The sequence below is a fragment of a genome, unplaced genomic scaffold (assembly GCF_019419815.1).
Source record: "Pyrus x bretschneideri cultivar Hongxiangsu unplaced genomic scaffold, Pyrus_bretschneideri_v1 Contig2, whole genome shotgun sequence".
Classification (NCBI taxonomy): Eukaryota; Viridiplantae; Streptophyta; class Magnoliopsida; order Rosales; family Rosaceae; genus Pyrus; species Pyrus x bretschneideri.
In genome coordinates this window covers 9793294-9813340 of record NW_025999501.1, presented here as the reverse complement: position 1 = coordinate 9813340, position 20047 = coordinate 9793294, and the positions used below count along the sequence as shown (strand labels likewise).

Below are 20047 nucleotides of genomic sequence, written 5' to 3'. Positions count from 1 at the left end.
TAATTATTTGGATTAAATTTGGGTTGGTCGACTTGATGAAATGAAGCCGGAGAAAGGAATAAGCATGGACCTTTTTATTTGAGGCTACTTCTAGTTTACTTGATTTCCACTTTGATATGTATAATTTTTTGTTATATTTTGTTTCCTTGTAATTCCATTTTGCTTTTATTTTAATTTAATCCGTCAACTGAGCTGCCATTACATTATTATTTAGTTGTATTAAAAATGAGAAATTTTAAGGTCGAGTTTTATAAATGATGAGTTTGATTTTATATTATTAAGTAGATGAAAAGGGTTCGAAACTGCTAGGTTAATTTATGAAAGATGACAGTTTTAAACTCGTATGAGCAGAAACTTAATACTTTATCTGCTAACGTATTAAACCATATATAAAAGAAATACATCTCAAATGATTAAATTGTTCATTTCAAAATTTAATTAATTTACCCCATTTGATTGATTGGACTAACGATTCTAACATAAACAAGGAAGAAGTGACAAATACAATAATAGGCACCAAAGTGAAGTTCTCAATAAACGAAACCGACCATTGAATACAATTTCATTAGAATAATGAGTTTAACTTCAATGCTACGTAATATTAAATACTGTGAGCATTAGATAATCCAGACCAAAGTAAAAACAATAAATCCAAACCAATCCAAATTATCCAACATCGATAGCATGCATTTAGGTACCGTTTGGTACGCAGACGGGATGGAACAGAACGAGAAGGGATGGGACGGAACAGAATGAAATGAAATGGAGGTTCTGTGTCATGCTTGGTACGCGCAGGTTGGAACGGAATGAAACGGAGGTTCTGCATTTTTGTCTTAAAATTTTATAATTTTGTGTTCCAGGAGGAAGTGGAACTGGAAATTTAACCAAAATTTGTTTCGTAAGACAGTGTGTCCCACTGTCTTTGACACACCAAATGTGAAACGAGTGCATTTCATCCACTGCGTTCCGTCTCATCGCACGTACCAAACTCTATTAGCATGGAAGAACTTTCCAAAATAATAGGAACACGCGAAAAACGTACAAGAAATTATAAAAGAACGCAAAGAAGGCCCTTCCCGGCATCCTTTCTTAAAGACAAAAACAACATCCAATCGGCAAAATCTCAGTGAAGTAAAAATACAACAGCAACAAGTCGGATCCGGATTCGGGTCTATCCGTACGATTCGATTTCATTCTCCGGTGGCGGCAGAGAAGGAGGCGGAGCATTTTGTGAGCCTAACAATGGAGGACGATAAGAAGAAGAAGAAGAAGAGGAACAAGAAGAAGAAGAACAAGCAGGGCGAGGCCACCGACGATGTTTCTGTTTCCGGCAACGGACAAGTTTCTCAGGCAGCCGGAGATGTTCATTCCGACGATGCCTCGTCCGTCGGCAATGGCCAGGTTTCAGAGGCCTGTGCGGGTGCTCGTTCCGATGCTGTGCGAGACGGAGACGGATATGTGAATGGGAAGAGGCATGAGAGCAATGGCACGGAATCTGTAAGCTTCTATTTCATTAATCTACTGATTAGGATTAGTGATTGATGTTTATCACTAAACCTTTTGAATTTGGATTGGATCAATCACCAGCTGATTGTGCATTGCGTTTTGTGAATTTTGCGTTTTTTGAATTAATTTTTACTTTTGCAGAGATTATTAGCTGAATCTGAGAAAAAATGGCTCCAAAGAGAGGTTAGTATGAAGATGGATTACCTTACAACAGAGTTTATATTTCAATTTTGTTACGAAAGTTTTCGTCTTGAGCAGAAAATGACCCTAGTTTTTACAGGATACATTAGAAGAAACAATCAAACAATTACAAATCGAAAAGGACGTATACATACAGAAGGAGGTAAACATAATGAAAATCTGAACTTTATGAACCGTGGACCGAAGATTAGGGTCATTTATCGTCATTCATTGGGTTTAAAGTTTAAACTTTTTATGTTATTTCATATTTTCAGGCTACATTAGGGGTTACTATTAAACAATTACAGAATGAGAATGATTCGCGTATACAGAAAGAGGTACTGCATTTTACTTTTGATTTAAGATGTTGGACTGAGAGAGAGCAGTTGAAACCTTTTCTTATCTGGTATGGTTCTTGATGACCATTCCTTTTGCCTGTGTATGATTTACTCAGGCAACATTGCATGATACAATTAAGAAAATGCGGGAAGAAACGGATTCACATATACAGAAAGAGGTAATGTCATCTATATTTACTCAAGACAATTAGCTGACAAAGAGTTAGTCCATATCTGTGTTTATGATTGTGCTCTATCACATTATATATTGCAAATGTATGCTTGTTCTGCATGCATTTTGAAGACTGTGGGCCTAATTGGATGTTTTACAGGCTGTTCTACAGATGGAAAATGAACATTTACAGAGCGAAAAAGTTTTGTGGCTTCAGAAAGAGGTGATATGAGTTGCATCATAGGGCTCTTTTGAATTATGGTCATCTCTCAAAGCAAGTGCACCTCTATGTTTTTTTCTTCACCAGAATGCACATAATTATGCTTTTTCTAGTGTTTGGTACAACATTATTGTAAACAAGATTGCAAACTAGAGGAATAGGTTGGTAATGCTGTGTTTGTTGCAGGTTGGATTAGAGGACAAAATTGGTTGGTTAGTAGATGAAAAAGGCACTTTGCATTCGGAAAAGGTTAGAGCCGCCCTCCTTTATTGTAACCGCATAACTAATACTCTGTTTGGCCTTCCTTGATTGACTTCACTCCTGTTTTGCATTGTTTGACAGACAAGCTTACAGGAAAAGGTTAAACATCTAGAGGGAGATAGAGAGACCTGGACTCTAAAGGAGGTACTCAAATACTCTAATAAGTCTTAAATGTAAATTGTAGGTGACAAATATTTGGCCAATGAGTTTATTGCTATTTGCACCTGAAAATTTGTCGGAATGTAATTTCCATGTCTGTAAAAGTAAAGAAATAAATGAAATTTGAAATATACACCAGCGTGGTTTCATCTTCTGAAACTCTTTTGTTACTTAATATTCCTTTTTACTTAGGTAAGTGTTATTGGCACTCCAAAATTCTCGTTCTACACTCCTCACAAGTGTATTTTTCTTTCCTAATATAGAAAGTTCGGAGTGTAGAATGAGATTTTGGAGTGCTAATAACAATTCCCTTACTTAATCTTTCTCTTATCATTTTATATTAGAGACTTAGATTCACATAACATTTGGCTCTTATAGGATTCGTTTAAGGGAACGTTAGCAACTCTGAATGACGATATTGCTAGATTACGAGCACAGGTATGTAGCTGTATTGACCCAACCAATCAACTGGATGGATTCAAATTAAATTGCTTTTTATCTCAGTTGTCCACATGCATACCTACTTGTTTGAGTACAGAGTAGTTTGACTATTGCTGTGCTTTCTTAGAACCTGTATGATAGGTTTGATTCAAGGCAGACCGTATTCCTTTTTGCGTGCTCTAATTTCTGTTCACAAGTAGTTCACATAAAATCTTTGTATTTTCTTCTGATATGGAAATTAAAACCAAAGTTGGGCAGGTGTCGGAATTGGAACAATCCAGGAATAATCTTGTACAAGAAAATCAACAGCTGATGGAAAACATTTCTAGTTGCAGTTGCAAATTAAGAATCTTGAGAGTGTCTACTCTACTCCAGCATCAGACGAACTTGCAAAGGTTTGCTCCTATTTGCTTACCTGATGACCAAATTTTATCAGTAGCTTTATTCATAATAAGGGATACTAAGTTTGCGGGAGTTATGTTTCTCAAAGAACGAATTCTTACAATGGTGTTTGGAAAATTTTATTAACTACTATGAGCAATAAATTTGTCAGTTTTGCTGGAAATTTTTGAAAAATAAAATATCTGACAAAGGGCTTTTTTTCTTTCTATTATTGCTTTCTTGACATATTACTTGTCAAAGGACGAAACATATATCTGACTTTGTGTTAATGTAGCAGGCTTCGGAACATGAGGAATTGAACTCTCAGGTTGAAGCAACATGTTCACTAGTTGAGAAATTAGTTGCAGAGAATGCAGAGCTTGTTGAGAAGGTGAAAGCCTGCTTCCCTCCCGTGGTTTCTATGGGAGTAATGCGTACAGTCCGTGTTATACATTGAGACACCTGCGATTAGATTTTAGCTATTACTATAAGATTTTGATGGGCTGACTAGTTGTCTGATATATCTTTTACTCTATCCTAGGTGAATGAGTTGTATGGTGAACTTAACCGACGGAGCCTCACAGTTGAATTTACTTCAACAACAGAATCTAATACACCAGTTGTACCTCCTGAAGCTGCCAGTGTCATTGATCCCGTGTCTGTATCCACTGAGGATATGTCGACATCAGACGAGAAGCTTGATTCCCCAAAAGGTGTTCCAATCAAACAGGAGATGCATAGTAATGGTAACGTGGATTCTGAACATGCTGCTTTAGTTCCAGAACTGCCAGTATCCGATGAAGTTAGTGAAATTGTTCAAATTCCGTTGGATGAGAATGAAGTCAGAAATCTAGAGGTGTCTCTCGAGAATGACAAAAATGCCGGTGTGCCGCTTGCAGAAGCTCCCCTGATCGGTGCTCCTTTCCGGTTGATGTCATATGTTGCTAGATATGTTAGCGGTGCTGACTTGGTTAACAAGGGATCTACTTAAGTCTAGTTATTAGCTTCTACCTCGCCAGTGAGCAGGGGCATAATTTCCTGAGATTTTTGTCGAAGTAAGAAATACTATTCTTTTAGAGATTAGAGACAGGCCTTTACTTTGGCCATTTACATTGTTAAAGTATCAGAAACTGTAACTTGTGTTGAAGAAATACTTGTAAGCTGCGTGTTTTTCGCAACAGGACAACACTTAGCTCATCAACCGCACCTTCTTTTATACACTGAATTCTACTTTTAGGGCGGGTAGCGCTCGTGATTACAAAAAAAAAAATATTTGTCAATCTCCTTATTTCTCTCCTACATTTTCATTTTAGCCGATTGTCTTCTAAATTCTTATAATTAGCCGAACTTCTCACCAAAACTTTTAGTCTTAATCAAATCAATTCTTTTTTTTTTTTGTAAGTGAAAGGTTTTAGGTTCAATTTTCGCTAATGATGAATTTAAACTATATTATTGTTAATCTATTATGAGGTTTAGCATATTCTTCCACTCTTTTATTGTAAATAATATCGTTTGTTTAGAAATAAAAATATAAAAAATAAAATCAGTAATAGGTGAACAACAGAACATGTACTTGGCACATGCATATTTAACGGAAAATCGGTTGGACGTTTCAAAACTAACAGTAAGGTGTAAATTGGCAAATGCAATAACGTTTAGGGAGTAAATTGGCAAAAAACTAATTCAGGGGCAAACTGGGAGAAACATACTAGTTGAGGGGGTAAACGACAGTTTACCCATAAACATAATAGACTAAACTTGTATCACCATTTACTCCAACCCCATCTGCTAGCCTCTCTCTCTCTGCGCATACAAATCTGGATCTAGATGCATCCGGCGCTCTCTCTTCTCCGGTGGAATTTTGCCACGGCGCTCTCTCCCACCTTCACAGACAGTCTCTCTTCTCTTTCTGTCAGTCCCTGATGCATCCGGATCTAGATGTGGGCAAAAATCAGCGGCCAAAGACCTCCAGATTCAATCTCTCAGTCCCTGATGCATCCGGATCTGGATGTGGGCAAAGACACGGTGGACCTCAATCATATCAAGCACTCGGAAACCAGGGATGACTTTTTAGGCTAAAAATGTCCTTAAAAATAAACAGTATTGTTTCTTTAAGACTACCTTTAATAAATTAATTATAATGTTTTAAAAAGCAGGATATCGGTACATTTGATTGTACGGTGATTTGATTATGTCGGCACATATGGTGATTTGACTTTATACTTGTTTAAAAATCCATCAAAATCGCCAAGGAAGTCGACAGAAATCCTTAAAAAGCCTTTAGGGACACTTGGTGGTGCCTTTTTGGCCAGTTTTCTTCAGCCTGATTGTTCAAAGTTCCGAGATCTCATAGACGTTGGAATTCTGGACATGTTGCTGGTTTTATATGCGAAGCCATACAGGTACCTCACCAAATTAACATTCAATTTTTTACCAACTCAACCCAACCCAACCCTTGAAGCGAAATGCGGAAAAAGGGAAGAAAAAATAAAATCCATGGATCCCGACCCATTTCATTACAACTTTTTGTTTATGTGACGGGGAGTAGGAGGAATCGTAGAGTTGTTCATCCCTGACGAGGAACAGTCTGGTTCCGCTCTTCTGGTGGTTTGAGTGTCATGGTGTTGTGCTTGACATTGTCACAATAGCAAAGGTTAAAAAACATCACCTGGGCAGCTACTTTCAATTGGCCAGGCCAGCAGCGGGACCTCCATCATCATCCTCTTTACGCTGTTTCTTACTTTCAGGACCAGCATCATCATGAGCCCTGACTTTTTTCTTTTTCTCTTTTTTCTTTCTTGGAGGACCGCTCTTTTTTGGAATAATGGTGCTCGGCGTCTTGTCAATCCAGCGTCTCAAGGCACTGCTGCGAGTCGGAGTAGTTGGAATAATGGTGCTCGGCCTCATGCGCCTCCTGGAGTCGAGAGAGTCGGGAGTCTCGGGAGCCATGAAGACCCTCCTGGAGTTCTTGCATCAGATCTTGGGGATTGGGAATGGATCGAGAGAGAGAAAGGGTTCCAGGAGGCGGCAGACTAGGGATTTGCTTTTTCCTGAAAATAAGAAACAGCGTAAAGACGATGATGATGGAAGTCCCGCTGCTGCTGCTGGCCTGGACAATTGATAGTAGCAGCCCAGGTGATGTTTTTTAACCTTTGCCACTGTGATAATGTCAGGCACAACACCATGACCCTCAAACCACCAGAAGAGTGGAACCAGACTGTTCCTCGTCAGGGATGAACAGCTCTACGATTCCCCCTACTCCTCATCATATAAACAAAAAATTGTAATGAAATGGGTCGAGATCCATGGATTTTTTTTCTTTTCCTTTTTCCGCATTTCGCTCCAAAGGTTGGGTTGGGTTGATAAAAAATTGAATGTTAATCTGGTGAGGTACCTGTATGGCTTCGCATATAAAACTAGTGTCTCAAGTCAGTGTTGAGTTGCAAATTAGAGGAATTGGTCGGTAATGCTGTGTTTGTTGCAGGTTGGATTCGTGGAGAAAATTGGTCGGCTAGTAGATGAATCGAGTATCATAAGCTTCCAGGAAAAGGTAAACCTATCATAGATCCTGTATGATAGGTTTGAATCGAGTCAGACCATTGTCCTTGTTGCATGCTCATCCTAAGTTCTGTTCGCAATTAGCTCACATAAAATCTCTGTATTTTCTTTTGATATGGAATTTAAAACCAAAGCTGGGCAGGTGTCGGAATTGGAACAATCCAGGAATAATCTTGTACGAGAAAACGAACAGCTGATGGAAAACATATCTCGTTTTTGCAGTTTCAAAATAAGTATCTTGAGTGTGTCTACTCTACTCCATCATTGGCTAAGGGATACTAAGTTTGCCGAGTGTTTATGTTTCCCAGAGAACAAATTCTTACAATGGTGTTTGGAAACTTTTATGAACTCCTATGAGCGATAAATCTATCAGTTTTGCTGAGAAATATTTTAAATATAAAAAATCTGACAACGATCTCTTTCTCTATCATTGCTTTCTTGACATATTACTTGTCAAATGACGAAAAATGTGTCTGACTTTGTGTTAATGTAGCATGCTCTGAAATGTGAGGAATTGAACTCTCAGGTTGAAGCAGCATGTTCACTGGTTGAGAAATTAGTTGCAGAAAATGCAGAGCTTGTTGAGAAGTTGAAAAGCTGCTTCCCTCCCGTAGTTTCTATAGGAGTAATGTGTACAGTCGTGTTATACATTGAGACACCTGTGATTAGGTTTTATATATTACTATAAGATTTTGATGGGCTGACTGGTTGTCTGACATATCTTTTACTCTATCCTTGGTAAATGAGTTGTATAGTGAACTTGAACGACGGAGCCTCACAGTTGAACTCGCTTCAACAACAGAATCTAATACAACCGTTATGCCTCCTGAAACTGCCAGTGTCATTGATGCCGTGTCTCTGATGAGATTAGTGAAATAGTTCAAATACCGTTGCATGAGAATGAAGTCGGGAATCTGGAGGTGTCTCTCAAGAATGACAAAAATGCTGGTGTGCCACTCATAGAAGATCCGCCGATTGGTGCTCCTTTTTGGTTAATGTCATATGTTGCTAGATATGTTTGGGGGCATGATTTCCTCAGATTTTTGTGGAAGTAAGAAATACGATTCTTCTGGAGATTAAAGCCGGGCCTTTATTTTGGCCATTTACATTGTCAGAGTATCAAAAAATGTAACTTGTGTTGAAGAAATACTTGTAAGCTGTGTGTTTTTTGCAGCAGGTTTGTACGTTTTTGGCAATAGAATTTGCTTTTCAATTACGGGAGTTTGGTCTTTTTAAATTCTTGCCATCGTCTGAAAAGTGATGATGGTCTGTTCTCAGGATATCGGATTTCCTCGATCATCCTGTTCCTAACTTCTTCTTCCATGGTAGGTCTCATATCCGGCACCCTTGCCACCCAAGTCATTTGCTATTTGAAGCATTTGTGCCAACTCTTGCTTGAAATTTTGATACCTCATTAGCCCAAGAATTAACTTTAAATTCTGAAGTGATAAATAGTCCATGTGTTTGCTGCAACGGGCTATCTTAGATTAAATTAGTTTTATGAACTGTGTTAGACTGAATTAGTGAAGCGTTTGATGAGAATCAGACTAAGAATCATGACATTGAAAACCTAGAATTACACCTAATGCCTTAAGGAAATTGAGGCATTGAAATCCAAAATTGAACCCTCAAAATTCTAGAATTGCTACAAAATTTGCAAAAAGAAAAAAAGAAATTTCACCAAATCCAGGAAATCTAACCAACAATCAACGGATGAGATCAATTCGTCGGGAGGATCCCACGGGATTGATCCCGAGGGGATCTGAGTAGTTTGTACGTGCCCTCGTTGACAGAAAACAAACCGTCGTTGAGTCATCCCTCTCAATCTCAATCGAATCCCTAGGGTGTAGGGTTTCGAAGCTGAACAAAAGCACAATCGAGAGGTAAAGGGCGTGGCATTGATTCAAATCCGAAATCTCCGGCCATGGCAGACAATCAGTGGCGCCGTAATGCTCTCCGGTCCCATGCAGAGGGTGTCCGGTTCCATATGGAGGCTATCCGGTCCTATTTAAGGGCTTCCCCGACCGAGCCCGCTCACCACCAGGTGACCGCGGACCAGATTCTGGCGCCATTCTGCTCCCGTTCCCGGAGAACGAAACAGCAACACCGGCAGTTTCGGACGAAGCCGGGAACGCCGATGATCCAAGCGAAGATGACACGAGCGAGTGCTCAGATGCTGACATGGGCACGGGCGAACATGATCATCCACTACATGAACCACTAGTTCCAAGCGAACGAGGCCCATTCACTGAAAAATTCTCACCAGAAACTAATGGTAATTAATATTTATTTTTTTTATTTTGAAGAAGATTTGTAACATTCTGTATCTCCATTGTTTTGTACAGTGGAATGGTTGCAAGCTGCTTGGCCGAGGGTTCAATTGGCTTTTGAGCGCTTTGGCTTTCAGGCCAAATTGGATCTGGTCAGTTGCTCTCTTTCGCTTTCTCTCTGCTCAAGTGTCATAAATTATTGCATATTTTTCATGTTTCTGATACGAACTTGTTGCATTTCAAATTCTATTCATTCAGGACAAGAGTTGCGTAACAGCCGTCGCAATTGGGGATGATCATACTAAGTTCCCATTTTCTGCGTGGCATTTTGTTAAACTTTTGGCAAAAACAAATCTGCCACCTTCTTTGGTACTTCAATTACCATTTTTCATCTGACTTGTTAGCCCGCGAGCCTTTTGTTTCAACAGTTTTCTGATACGTCAACCCATGGTTCTGATTTCAGGCAATCGAAATAGTGAATGGCCTTAGGTTACATATCCATTACGAGATTGGGTTTGGATCCTCTTATGGCTCCTTGGTGAACAATGTGAGTATTTGGCAAGTTTCCTTTCATTTTTCTCTCACTGATCACTATTTTGTTAACCACATATCCCCAATACCTATACTTTCTCCAGGAGGAATTTGAGAAGCAGCGCCAACTTCTCGTGGCCTCTCAAAGGTACATCTCTGTAGCTTTACTGTTTTCGAGATTAATTTAGACAATCCTTAATGCAAAGTATCTATAACTCTACTGATATTTGCAGCACATTTACGAGCTGTCTCGCTGTATCATTTATGTTACAGTAAGTCCCCACTTTTTTTTCTTTATGTTGTTTAGCTGCTAGCTTCCTTCTCCTTTCTAGCCATTTTCTAACACGTCTATCTGAGAGTGCGCAGGAATGCTCTTTCACTGCCGTGGGGGATTATATTCGGCCTTTAAAGGCCGTCGATGAACTTATGTCACTCTGCTTGAACTCGGGTTACCATCCTGCCTACATCATTAAGCACCTTGAACCCGGTTTAAATGATAAGTTTGGGCCTTTCCTTACTAAACTGTAAGCCGTTGTTCTTCCCTTTCTATACCAGAATCACCTTTCCTTTTTAACTGTAAGTAGCATCAACTGAAATCTTCTTAACTCAAATAACAGATGGAACAACAAACTTGACAACCCCGACAAGTGGCAGGACATCTCCTGGTCTAAGTCCCTTCCTATCTCTGAGGATATTGGTACCTTTCTCCTTCTTTCTGATGTAGGAAAGATGAATTATTACTTTTTTTTTTTTTTTTTCCTTTTTCAAAATTTAAGCGTGATTCTGAGATCGTACTCAAGCCAAAGTAGTCTTTAGTTGTGGACATGATATTTTTAACCATGAAGTGTTCCGGCTGGGTCGCAGTTACGATACACACAACCATTTTTCTGTGTATAAAAACTATCTTCTTTACATATTGATTTGTCAGATACCTCTAGTTACTGACTGCAAGTGCCTTGTCCAATTTTACAACGTAAGAAAAAAAAATTACAATTTTTTTGTGCTTTAATGCAGCTGTAACGATTCTTTTGACTCGGCAAGATACTCGTCCTGCAATTCTTTGTGTTGCTTTTGTTTAATTTTCCGCGAGGACTTATTGCATGCGTTAGTTTTTTTTTACTTGTTGCAACTCCAATTATTTGAAACAACAGATACTTACCCAGTTATAAGCCTTTGTTGTTGTTTTTTCTGGGCAGCAAATAGCCTAGATGTGTACAGGCCGCAGTTGGAATCGTCTTTGGAAGAGCAAGTAATAACCTGGACAGTAGACGTGGTATATATATCACGATGAAATATGAGTGCAAGTCATTAATCTTTCTGGAACCTGCTTTTGATCAATTAATGATTTTTCTTTCATATTATCGTCAGGACAACAAATCCACGACGGTTTCAGTAATCAGTGGGGACCAACGTATTATTGACAAGGCTTCTCAAATTCTTGAACTCATGGCCAAGAGCACTGTGGACCCAGAAGTGGTAGGATTTTGTATTCATTCTTGAGATGATTCGAGCATGTTTACAAGCTTTATGTAAACCTGATTTCAATTTATCTTTTTTTTTTAAACAAAAGATGATATTTTAGTTTCGAAAAATCGTTTTTAACCATTTTATATATGTTTTCTGATTTTTTTTAGTGTGTGACATTTTGATTTCAGATATTACAGATAATTGATGGAAGTCAGCAACATGTTAACCTTAGGCTTTGGAATGAAGGTGGTCTTTGCATGAAATTTGGTTGTGAAGAGGTGGGTAGATATAATTTATGGCAATGTAATATCTTATTAAACTTCCGTAATCAATTTTTTAAGCTACTGAGAGCTTTGATGCAGGCCTTTCAATATTAGCATTGTAATTTGGCAATTAAAGCTTTTCAATGAGGTCTTTGAGCCTTAATTTGGATATTATAAGATTAATTTTTAGTGGGTTTTAATCTATAACATACTTTGTGCAGGAGGTAAGTTTGAAATGGCAGGAATGGCTGAAGGGCCCCAGAATGAAGGTGCATGCTTCCCACTCGCAAATTATATATGGCTTTAAATTATGCTACCTGTTCTATTAATTCGTTCTGCTAGCTTTTTCTCTTATATATTTTGCAATATAATTTGGATTCAGGAAATAGCCGAGAAGATGCAGTGTAAATTTTTTCTACACGTAAGTTGTTGCTACCTTTTATGTTTTTATGGTTTAAGTTTTTTTTTTTTTTTTTTTTTGGGGGCCTAATCACCTTCAGTTGACGTGAGAATTTACGATTTAAATTTTAGGAAATGAATGATTAGAAGCACGGCCTTACTGCTGTTGGTACATATGATGGTTTGGAGATGCTGAGGATGGTAGTGGAAGGCTTCCTTGTTTACAATGTTGATCCTGCAAACTTTATGGTGACAATTGCACACAAACTATCAAATGAGACTGCTAAGAGTCGCTGCAAAAGTTGTATCAGACGTAACGGTAGCGTCATCTCTTCCTTATTATTCATTTGCTTTTCCTAAATGGTTCTCAATCTTTGGTAAAATGGACCTGTAATTTGATTTTTTTTAAGTTGAGATTTTGAAATCGTACTGGATGCAGGCTTGAACTGATGCCTTCTCACGAGCTTTTGCATTTATTTTGTGCAGCCTGGTTTGTGCAAGATGCTTGGCCTATGGTCAAGTCTTCTTTAGATGAGCACGGCATCTTAAGCGATCTGAAAATGGTATGTTTGATGCATTGTTTGATTTCAAGGCCCGACTGCTGGGCATCGTTTGATGCATCACATATGTTTCCCTCAGGCTGATCGTTCCATGACAACCTCCAAAACCGTGAAGACTAAGGACCCAGAGCTTTTTCTCAGGGCCAGGATTCTTCTTGAACTACTAGGAGGCGCTAGTATTCCAGCTTCACTTGTATGCTACTTGTTATTTCTTTGTGGGAACTGAGCTGACTGTTAATGTGAGCTACTTCCTGCTGGGCTCACAACATTTTGGTTTCAGGCTATAGAAATTATGAACGGTCGCAGGCAACATATCTTCATGAGGATTGGGCATCAAGAAGGTGGTCTGTGCTCAAGGTTTGGGATCAAGGAGGTCGGTATATTATAAACTCTCCTTAGTTTGGTTTGATTTTGGAAATAAGGTTTAGAGTTGATTAGTGTCTGGTGGTTAATATGAAGAGCTTTTATCTACTGTTTGCAGGACGAGCACAAACAACGGTTGGTGAAATTTATGGCCGCTGATAAGGTGAATAAAACAGAAGATTATAATGCTGATGTAAAATATGTATAAGTTTGTACATACGTACTCTTTCAGTTTGCTTTTACTCTAATCTTTGACAATACAATTTTGATGTAGGATCTTTCTGACTTGACAGACACGACTGTTCGTCACGTTGTAAGTGTTGTCAGCTGTGATTTGGGTTGTTAGGGGGTTGGGTTTACTCTTTTTCCCAACGGCGAACTGAGAATTGTGAATTACTGATCATTTCATTATTTTTGTAAATGAATAACAGGGTCACACTGTTCTTCTGTTGGGGCGAGCTGATGTTGTTGGTATCTCGGGGCGAGATGATGGGTTGGAGATGGCGAGGACTCTGGTTGAAGGCTACATTGTTCATGGCAGGGAGCATGCATGTGTGACGGAACACCGGGAAATTAAGAAGTCCAGAAAAAGAAAGTATAGAGAAGTGATGTATTGCCTGAGGGAAAAAACAGGTAACTCCTTTTGAGTTTGGTGCACTCAAATTTTAGGCCACTCAGAAAAAGAAAGTATAGAGAAGTGATGCATTGCCTGTTGGAAAAAACAAGCGAAGCGGAGTCTCTCCTTTCAAATTTTAGGCCACTCAAGTAAATTCACGAACACCATCTCTTTCTTAATTTTGTTTTAATCCTTAAAGAAACCAAGGGACGGTTGGCTGTAGTCGTTTGCGGGCAAACAAAAATTGGGTGTGAAATATTTTTCCGTCTACCATATGTGTTTTGTTATATGCTATGGCTGTTTGGTGCAATCCACGCCGCAGTTGAGCTAGCACTCACCAGAGCCTCTTTTAGATGGGGGACGGGGCGGGGCGGTTGCGGAATAGTTCCGATTGGAATTTCGTATGTTTATTTGCTAGCCATCGTCTGCAATGTGGTCTACGCCATAGATGAGTGGTATGGACAAACTACAAATATCAGAAACAAACCAGCACGACTCGTCTCTCTGTCCGAACAATTTTTCAGTACAAACAAATCACGTTTACAATTGATAAATAACCACTTAATCGGTCGGAGCCACATTTGTTTGGAAAAACTTGGTTGAAAAAAGGCTAAGCTTTTACAATGGAACGCTACAAACAAACATGCAAATGTTGGTATATAACAGCTTTGCTCATTCCGGCAGGTACGGCGAGGCTGGCCGTTGTGGGGTCTGGATACTCGAGGCCTTGGACTTGTCTTCTGACGATGATCGGTTCTCAGAATCCGGTGGCCGGATGTCCTCGATCATCCTAACAACTTCCTCCATGGTAGGTCTCATGTCTGGCACCGTTGCCACGCAAGTCATTGCTATTTGAAGCATTTGTACCAACTCCTCTTCGATATTTTCACACCTCATTAGCTCCACGTCAAACACCTCGGCTGTCCATTCCTCTCGAACAACAGACTGGACCCATCTTGGAAGATCAACAACATCGTCGCGCCCAGGTGATTGTAATGGTGCTTTGCCAGTCAGCATCTCAAGGAGCATTACACCAAAACTATAAACATCGGATTTTTGAAAGGACTTCTTAGTTTCAATAACCTCGGGAGCTCGGTAGCCCACGCTTCTGGAAGGGATAGCTGTAAAGTTCATGAGAGGAGCTAGGCCGAAATCTGAGATGCTGCCGGTGAGGTCCTGCATGAGGAGGACATTGGAGGATTTGACGTTGCCATGGATGAATTTCCCTCCACTGGCTGAATGGATGTGGGCAAGGCCCTTGGCACATCCAAGAGAGATATTTAATCTGGTTTCCCAGTCTGGTGGATGCTGTCCGCTTTCCCTGTTTCCTGTAAAATACGAGAGGTGAAGGACTTCATTTCTGACGGAAAATTCATACGTTTACCTTGCGAAGCATATCGTTGTTACAGCTTTGAGCACAATTAGAGCAATACTTTGCCCGTGAACGAAACTTTGTAGTCTACCATCAAAAAGCACGACGAAAAAGGGGCATACCGTGCAATAATGCTGAGAAGCTACCAGCTGGAATGTAGTCATATACCAGGAGTTTCTCATCTTTGGAGTAGTAATAAGCTCGAAGAGGCACAACATTTGAGTGCTGACTAATCCTCCCGGCATTCTCCATTTGCTGTTCGAACTCTCTTTTCCCGACCACCACTTCTTTCATCCTTTTCACCACCACCGTTGTTCCCTCCTCCAAGATGGCCTTATAAGTAGTCCCATAACTCCCCTTTCCTAGGACTTCAGCCGAAGCTCTTAGCAGATCCTCAAGATCAAAGTTATAAGAAGAGCCTTCAAAGAAAACCAGCTTGTTCTTCTCTGCCTCTTGCACCCCACTTCCAAAGTCCTCTTTTGGCTGTTCGCCTTTTGTTTTCACTACAGCACTGCCTTGGCTGTCTTTTTTCTTCAAACAGCATAGCACTATCACCAGAACTGAGAGAAACAACACTGCAAAACCACCACTTGCAATGGCGATGATAGCCTTTATACTAAGTTTCCTCTTTGATCCATTTTTTGATTTCAAGGGGGCTGTTGGTGGAAGATTGGGGGATGGAGAAGGCGAGGGAGTGATCGAAGAACAATGGTTTAGTGGTGAGCCGCATAACTTCAAGTTTCCTTCAAAGGAGGAAGTGGGGAATTTTTTGAGGGAAAGAGGAATCGAACCATTAAGTTGGTTGTAGCTCAAATTCAAATGCATAAGCCTTGGAGTTTTGATATCAGGAATAGGTCCAGTGAGGGAATTGTTTTGGAGGTTCAGCCCCCTGAGACGCGTAAAGTTTTGGATTGTGGCTGGAATGTTGCCGGTGATGGAGTTGGACGACAAATCAAGAAAGATAAGACTGGGAGTCAGAGAAGAGGGAATATTACCTGTAAGATTATTGTTTTGAAGGTATATGTAGCGTAAGGAAGGAAGTGAGAAAATATCAGATGGAAGATTCCCACTGAGGCCATTAGACCTAAGGCTAAGGATCATGAGGGCATCGAGCCTGCCAAGAGTGTTTGCTGGAATAGGACCAAACAGTCTAGCACCTGGAAGTCGGACAGAAAGCACACGGGTGCCATCCAAGGTACAAGTGATGCCAACCCAAGACTTGCAGACTGGATTAGCAGGATCCCAGTTAACTCTTCGGCCATGAGGAACAGAAGAAATAAAATCGAGAAGGGCTTGCTTGTCTGAATCGATGTCAGCTATCGTTCGGCAAAGGAAAAGGAAGAGAATTACCGTCCCACAAAATAGATGTGGCTTCATCAGTATTGCTCGTTGAGAAATCCGTTAGCAAGTCGGACTATGAGAGTAATCTCAGCAATCTTTCTGCTTCCCCTGAAAAAAGAACAAAGCTTTCAGAACAGTGCTCTTAAAGATTTCTCCAAGAAATCAACTTCCACATCTTTCGATCAGGCATAGACATAACTAGTTTATACAACGTTGACATCGGGAGGGCCACGTTTTTGGCCTACCATGCCATCGAATATTTGTGCAAAATGTGTAAGTTCAAGGCTGGCAAGAAAGCATTCACCACAACATCATCTAAAAGACAAACTTACCACTAAGACATTTAACAAAAGAATAGAAAACAAAAGGCGAAAGTATAAATCTTTATTCGCCAAAAAGAAAGCGAAAGGCTTAGAGCACACCACACAAAATGCTGGAAGAATACCCCTTCAGCTTTTATATTTTTTGCTTGATGGAATTAGGAGTGTGGAAGTTCAGGGCCAAAGGGCTAGAGGAAAATCTAGGAAGACTTTGGAAGAGACTCTAAGAAAAGACTTAGAGTACTTGGATCTAACGAAAGACATGACACAGAACCAAGCACAATAGGGTTCTAAAATTCATATAGCCGACCCCACTTAGTGGGAAAAGGCTTTGTTGTTTGAATGTAGGAGTTCAAGTTCATCCACTAGTTCTCGATGAGAAATACGTACAAAAAGACACCGTGCAAAGCTCTAACTAAACTAATGTCATAACAATGAAACGTAAAGTTATCACATGCCGAAACTGAAAGGCACACACAACACTTGAAATGCCAATCATACTTCACATGGCATTGGACAATAACACAGATTTTTTCGACTAATGCCAAATTTGCTTCTTAATCCTTTGTTTTTTCAGCCTGGTACAAATTCGACAAAACATTTACGAAGTCGGTTTATTTCTCAAGAGAAATAAAGGTATAGTAGTTTAAGCTTGGCTATTCAGATTAACACTGCACATCGGATTTATTTCCCCCGGAAGCCAGTGCTCAATTTCACGGTGAAGTTCATCATAAATGCATCAAAGTCACTACTTAGCCATAGATTAGCAGAGAAACAGGGTAAAATACATGAATTTAACGGCTAAATTTCGTCGTCAATGGAGCTCAAATTGTCCTATGTTTTCCACAATACTTACTACCCAGAACCCAACATTTGATTCTACACGAACCCCTCGATTCCAAAACCCCAGCTTGACCAGAAAAACACCAAATTTTACCACTAAATTCTCCAAAAATTGAAAAAAATAAATGCATATATGCCAGCAGAAAGAGCTAAACAAGTTCAAATAAAAACCCCAGAAAAATTGAAGTACGAGGAGAGAAGACTGACCGTTGGAGCAGAAAAACGAGTCGATCCGAAGCCGGAGCTCGAACCCAGCCGGAAATGTGGAGGCTTGGAGAAGTGAGAGAGTGACTCAGTGAGTGTGTTTAGTAATTTTGGTGGGTGTGCTTTAACGGCATTTCTTCAAGAACACGCAGCAAAAAAAGGATTGAAGGATTAAAGGAGTGAAAAGTAAGAAGATGGGTTCCCAGATTCGCCAGCAACGCAGAGACTAACGTTCATTAGAGAGAGAGAGAGAGAGAGAGAGAGAGAGAGGGGTGCAGGTTGATGATGCTTGTTCGTGAAGGGAAAGGATTAATTGGTTTTTTGGCACGCAGATCTCGAGTCACAAAAAAAACGTACATTTCACTTTTTTTTTTTTGAAATAGTTCCGTTTTACCCTCCATTTGTTGGTTCAGAGGTGCGTTTAAGAATTCTTCTTGGCAAGAGATTTAAAATATTTTTCTAACAACTGAAAACATTTGCGTTTTTTGTTACATTTGATAGAAGAAATTTAAAAGTTAATTATGAATTGTAGAAGGGGTTTTCATTAAGATGCAATAACTTTCAAGTGATATTTCATAAATAACTTTGAATTTTTAATAAACATATCGACGTGTTTCTACTTTCTAATAAAAGTACTTTTAACAAAATCATTTATGCGTAAAAACATTTGCTACGTAGTACAAGCCGGGCATCAATAAATCCCAAGAGTTTCATGAAAGATCTCTAACACTTCCAAGTGTTTTTACAACTATGAACACTCCTAATTGTTGGTTAAGGGAAAGGATTAATTGGTATTTTGGCACGCAGATCTCAAGTCACCAAAAAAACGTACATTTCTCTTTTTTTTTTTTTTTTGTATTAGTTCCGTTTTACCCTCTAATTGTTGGTTTAGAGATGCTTTTAAGAATTTTTCTTGGCAATGGATTTAAAGCGCTTTTCTAATAACTGAAAGCGTTCACGTTTTTTGTTACGTTTGACAAAAGAAATTGAAAAGTTGATTATGAACTGTAGAAGGATTTTTTTTATAAGAAGCAAGGACTTTTAAGTGATCTTTCATAAATAATTTTGAATTTTTAATAAACATTTCAGCGTGTTTCTACTTTCTAAAAGTATTTTCAACAAAATCGTTTATGCATATAAACATTTGCTACATAGTGCAAACCGGACATCAATAAATTCCAAGTGTTTTTACAACTATGAACACTCCTAATTGATTCATATACCCCTTTTTATCTCTGACTATCAAACTGAATAAATCATACGGAAACAAAGGACAAGATTTAACATAAGTGTGTGAGAAGTTACCAAAAATGCGTTTATTAACATCCCCTTTGAAATATACTTCCAAACATGCCCCAAGTTATATCTGTCATTTGTCATGAAAAAGCAAAGGACTTGTGAACTATTAAATTTAATTAAGCATTGAGATTTAAAAGGAGAGAAGAGTGAATTATACACTAAAATCTTGATTAAAAGCAATGAAATTTGGTCAGCGGCTTTTGCCAAAGGCCATGTGTGTTCATTACGTTTGTTTATGAATTATGACACTAAAAATCCCACAAGATTTTTCACAAAACCCTCGTAGCTTAATTTTCAACTTTTCGAAAATGTTTTAGCTGATGAATTAGTAGTTATTGTTCTTGTTTCTTATTATAAGTGATGTGTTTCGAACATATGTTCACGCATGAGTGAGCGGTTCCAAATACGTTGCATAAACGGGTTCAGACTCACCCACTCACACATAGGCGGCTCGCTAATAAATTGTAATGCCTTCTTGTATTCAAGTTTGAATTTTTTTACTTATAAATTAGAATAATTTTAAAATATCGCATTATCAAAGAAAATTAATTCAACGGCATGCATGATGCATTTTTTGAATCTTGAATTTTCTTTCAAGAAATAAATAAGAAGAAAGGTTCTTTGCTGTGCTCTTAATTTCCTGATCTGGCGATGCATTCCATATTTTGGTAAATTGCAAAACAAATAGTTGCCTTCATATTTATTTATAAAATTCTGGCAAAAGAAAAGAGGTCCACTCCTTTCTTTGCTACTGTGGACTGTTGAATGCTCCTGATCAGTACCCTGGTTAGATGCATCATTCACTCTCCCTCTCCCTTGGATCGAGATTCACTCGAGATTTCTATATCCGGAGCATACAAACTAAGAGATTTGAACGCCTCAATTTTAATCATTCTCCCCTATTAGCCCATTCTGCTGACCTAATTCTCAAAAATCCAAAAACTTGTTTTGGCCCAGATGAGCCTGTAGACAAACCCACAATT

General features: G+C 39.1%; 3 protein-coding genes and 1 long non-coding RNA gene across 5 annotated transcripts; 3 read left to right on the top strand and 1 right to left on the bottom strand.

The window, feature by feature from the left end:
- Positions 1 to 993: 993 nt before the first annotated feature.
- Positions 994 to 8432, top strand: LOC103930227 (myosin-9). Its single transcript, XM_009339517.3, is given in 14 exon segments — positions 994 to 1497; positions 1648 to 1689; positions 1778 to 1849; positions 1962 to 2024; positions 2141 to 2203; positions 2357 to 2419; positions 2603 to 2665; positions 2759 to 2821; positions 3215 to 3274; positions 3536 to 3619; positions 3622 to 3672; positions 3957 to 4049; positions 4200 to 6793; positions 7143 to 8432. Coding segments are annotated over 13 exon segments (1422 nt in total). The 5' UTR covers positions 994 to 1242; the 3' UTR covers positions 4650 to 6793; positions 7143 to 8432.
- Positions 8433 to 8636: 204 nt separating this feature from the next.
- Positions 8637 to 9829, top strand: LOC125476885. The gene is made up of 2 exons (XR_007258100.1): positions 8637 to 9638; positions 9745 to 9829. It is a non-coding gene; the product is annotated as an uncharacterized LOC125476885 (long non-coding RNA).
- A 119-nt stretch (positions 9830 to 9948) lies between these two features.
- LOC103930230 lies at positions 9949 to 13955 on the top strand. Its single transcript, XM_048583479.1, has 16 exons — positions 9949 to 10033; positions 10122 to 10165; positions 10385 to 10541; positions 10635 to 10714; positions 11214 to 11290; positions 11386 to 11493; positions 11673 to 11762; positions 11969 to 12016; positions 12130 to 12168; positions 12294 to 12465; positions 12633 to 12709; positions 12786 to 12899; positions 12987 to 13079; positions 13188 to 13232; positions 13344 to 13382; positions 13501 to 13955. Coding segments are annotated over exons 1-16 (1401 nt in total). The 5' UTR covers positions 9949 to 10031; the 3' UTR covers positions 13717 to 13955.
- A 235-nt stretch (positions 13956 to 14190) lies between these two features.
- LOC103930231 (probable inactive receptor kinase At5g58300) lies at positions 14191 to 18050 on the bottom strand. 2 transcript variants are annotated; one of them, XM_048583477.1, is made up of 3 exons: positions 17769 to 18050; positions 15180 to 16506; positions 14191 to 15013 (listed from the first exon to the last, which is right to left on the bottom strand). In XM_048583477.1, exons 2-3 carry the CDS (start codon positions 16432 to 16434, stop codon positions 14358 to 14360), a joined length of 1911 nt encoding a protein of 636 aa, XP_048439434.1. In that variant the 5' UTR covers positions 16435 to 16506; positions 17769 to 18050; the 3' UTR covers positions 14191 to 14357. The 2 variants fall into 2 exon arrangements, with proteins under 2 accessions (XP_048439434.1, XP_048439435.1); XM_048583478.1 differs by lacking the exon at positions 17769 to 18050 and adding an exon at positions 16598 to 16725.
- Between the last annotated feature and the right edge of the window lie 1997 nt (positions 18051 to 20047).

Excerpts from the sequence above, each read along its gene's own strand:
- LOC103930230 (XM_048583479.1), top strand. Across the intron at positions 12,900-12,986 it reads CTAGTATTCCAGCTTCACTT|GCTATAGAAATTATGAACGG; the intron begins GTATGCTACTTG and ends TTTTGGTTTCAG. Across the intron at positions 13,080-13,187 it reads CAAGGTTTGGGATCAAGGAG|GACGAGCACAAACAACGGTT; the intron begins GTCGGTATATTA and ends TACTGTTTGCAG.
- LOC103930231 (XM_048583477.1), bottom strand. The coding sequence starts at position 16,434 with ATGAAGCCACATCTATTTTGTGGGACGGTAATTCTCTTCCTTTTCCTT. Across the intron at positions 15,014-15,179 it reads CTTCTCAGCATTATTGCACG|GAAACAGGGAAAGCGGACAG; the intron begins GTATGCCCCTTT and ends CGTATTTTACAG.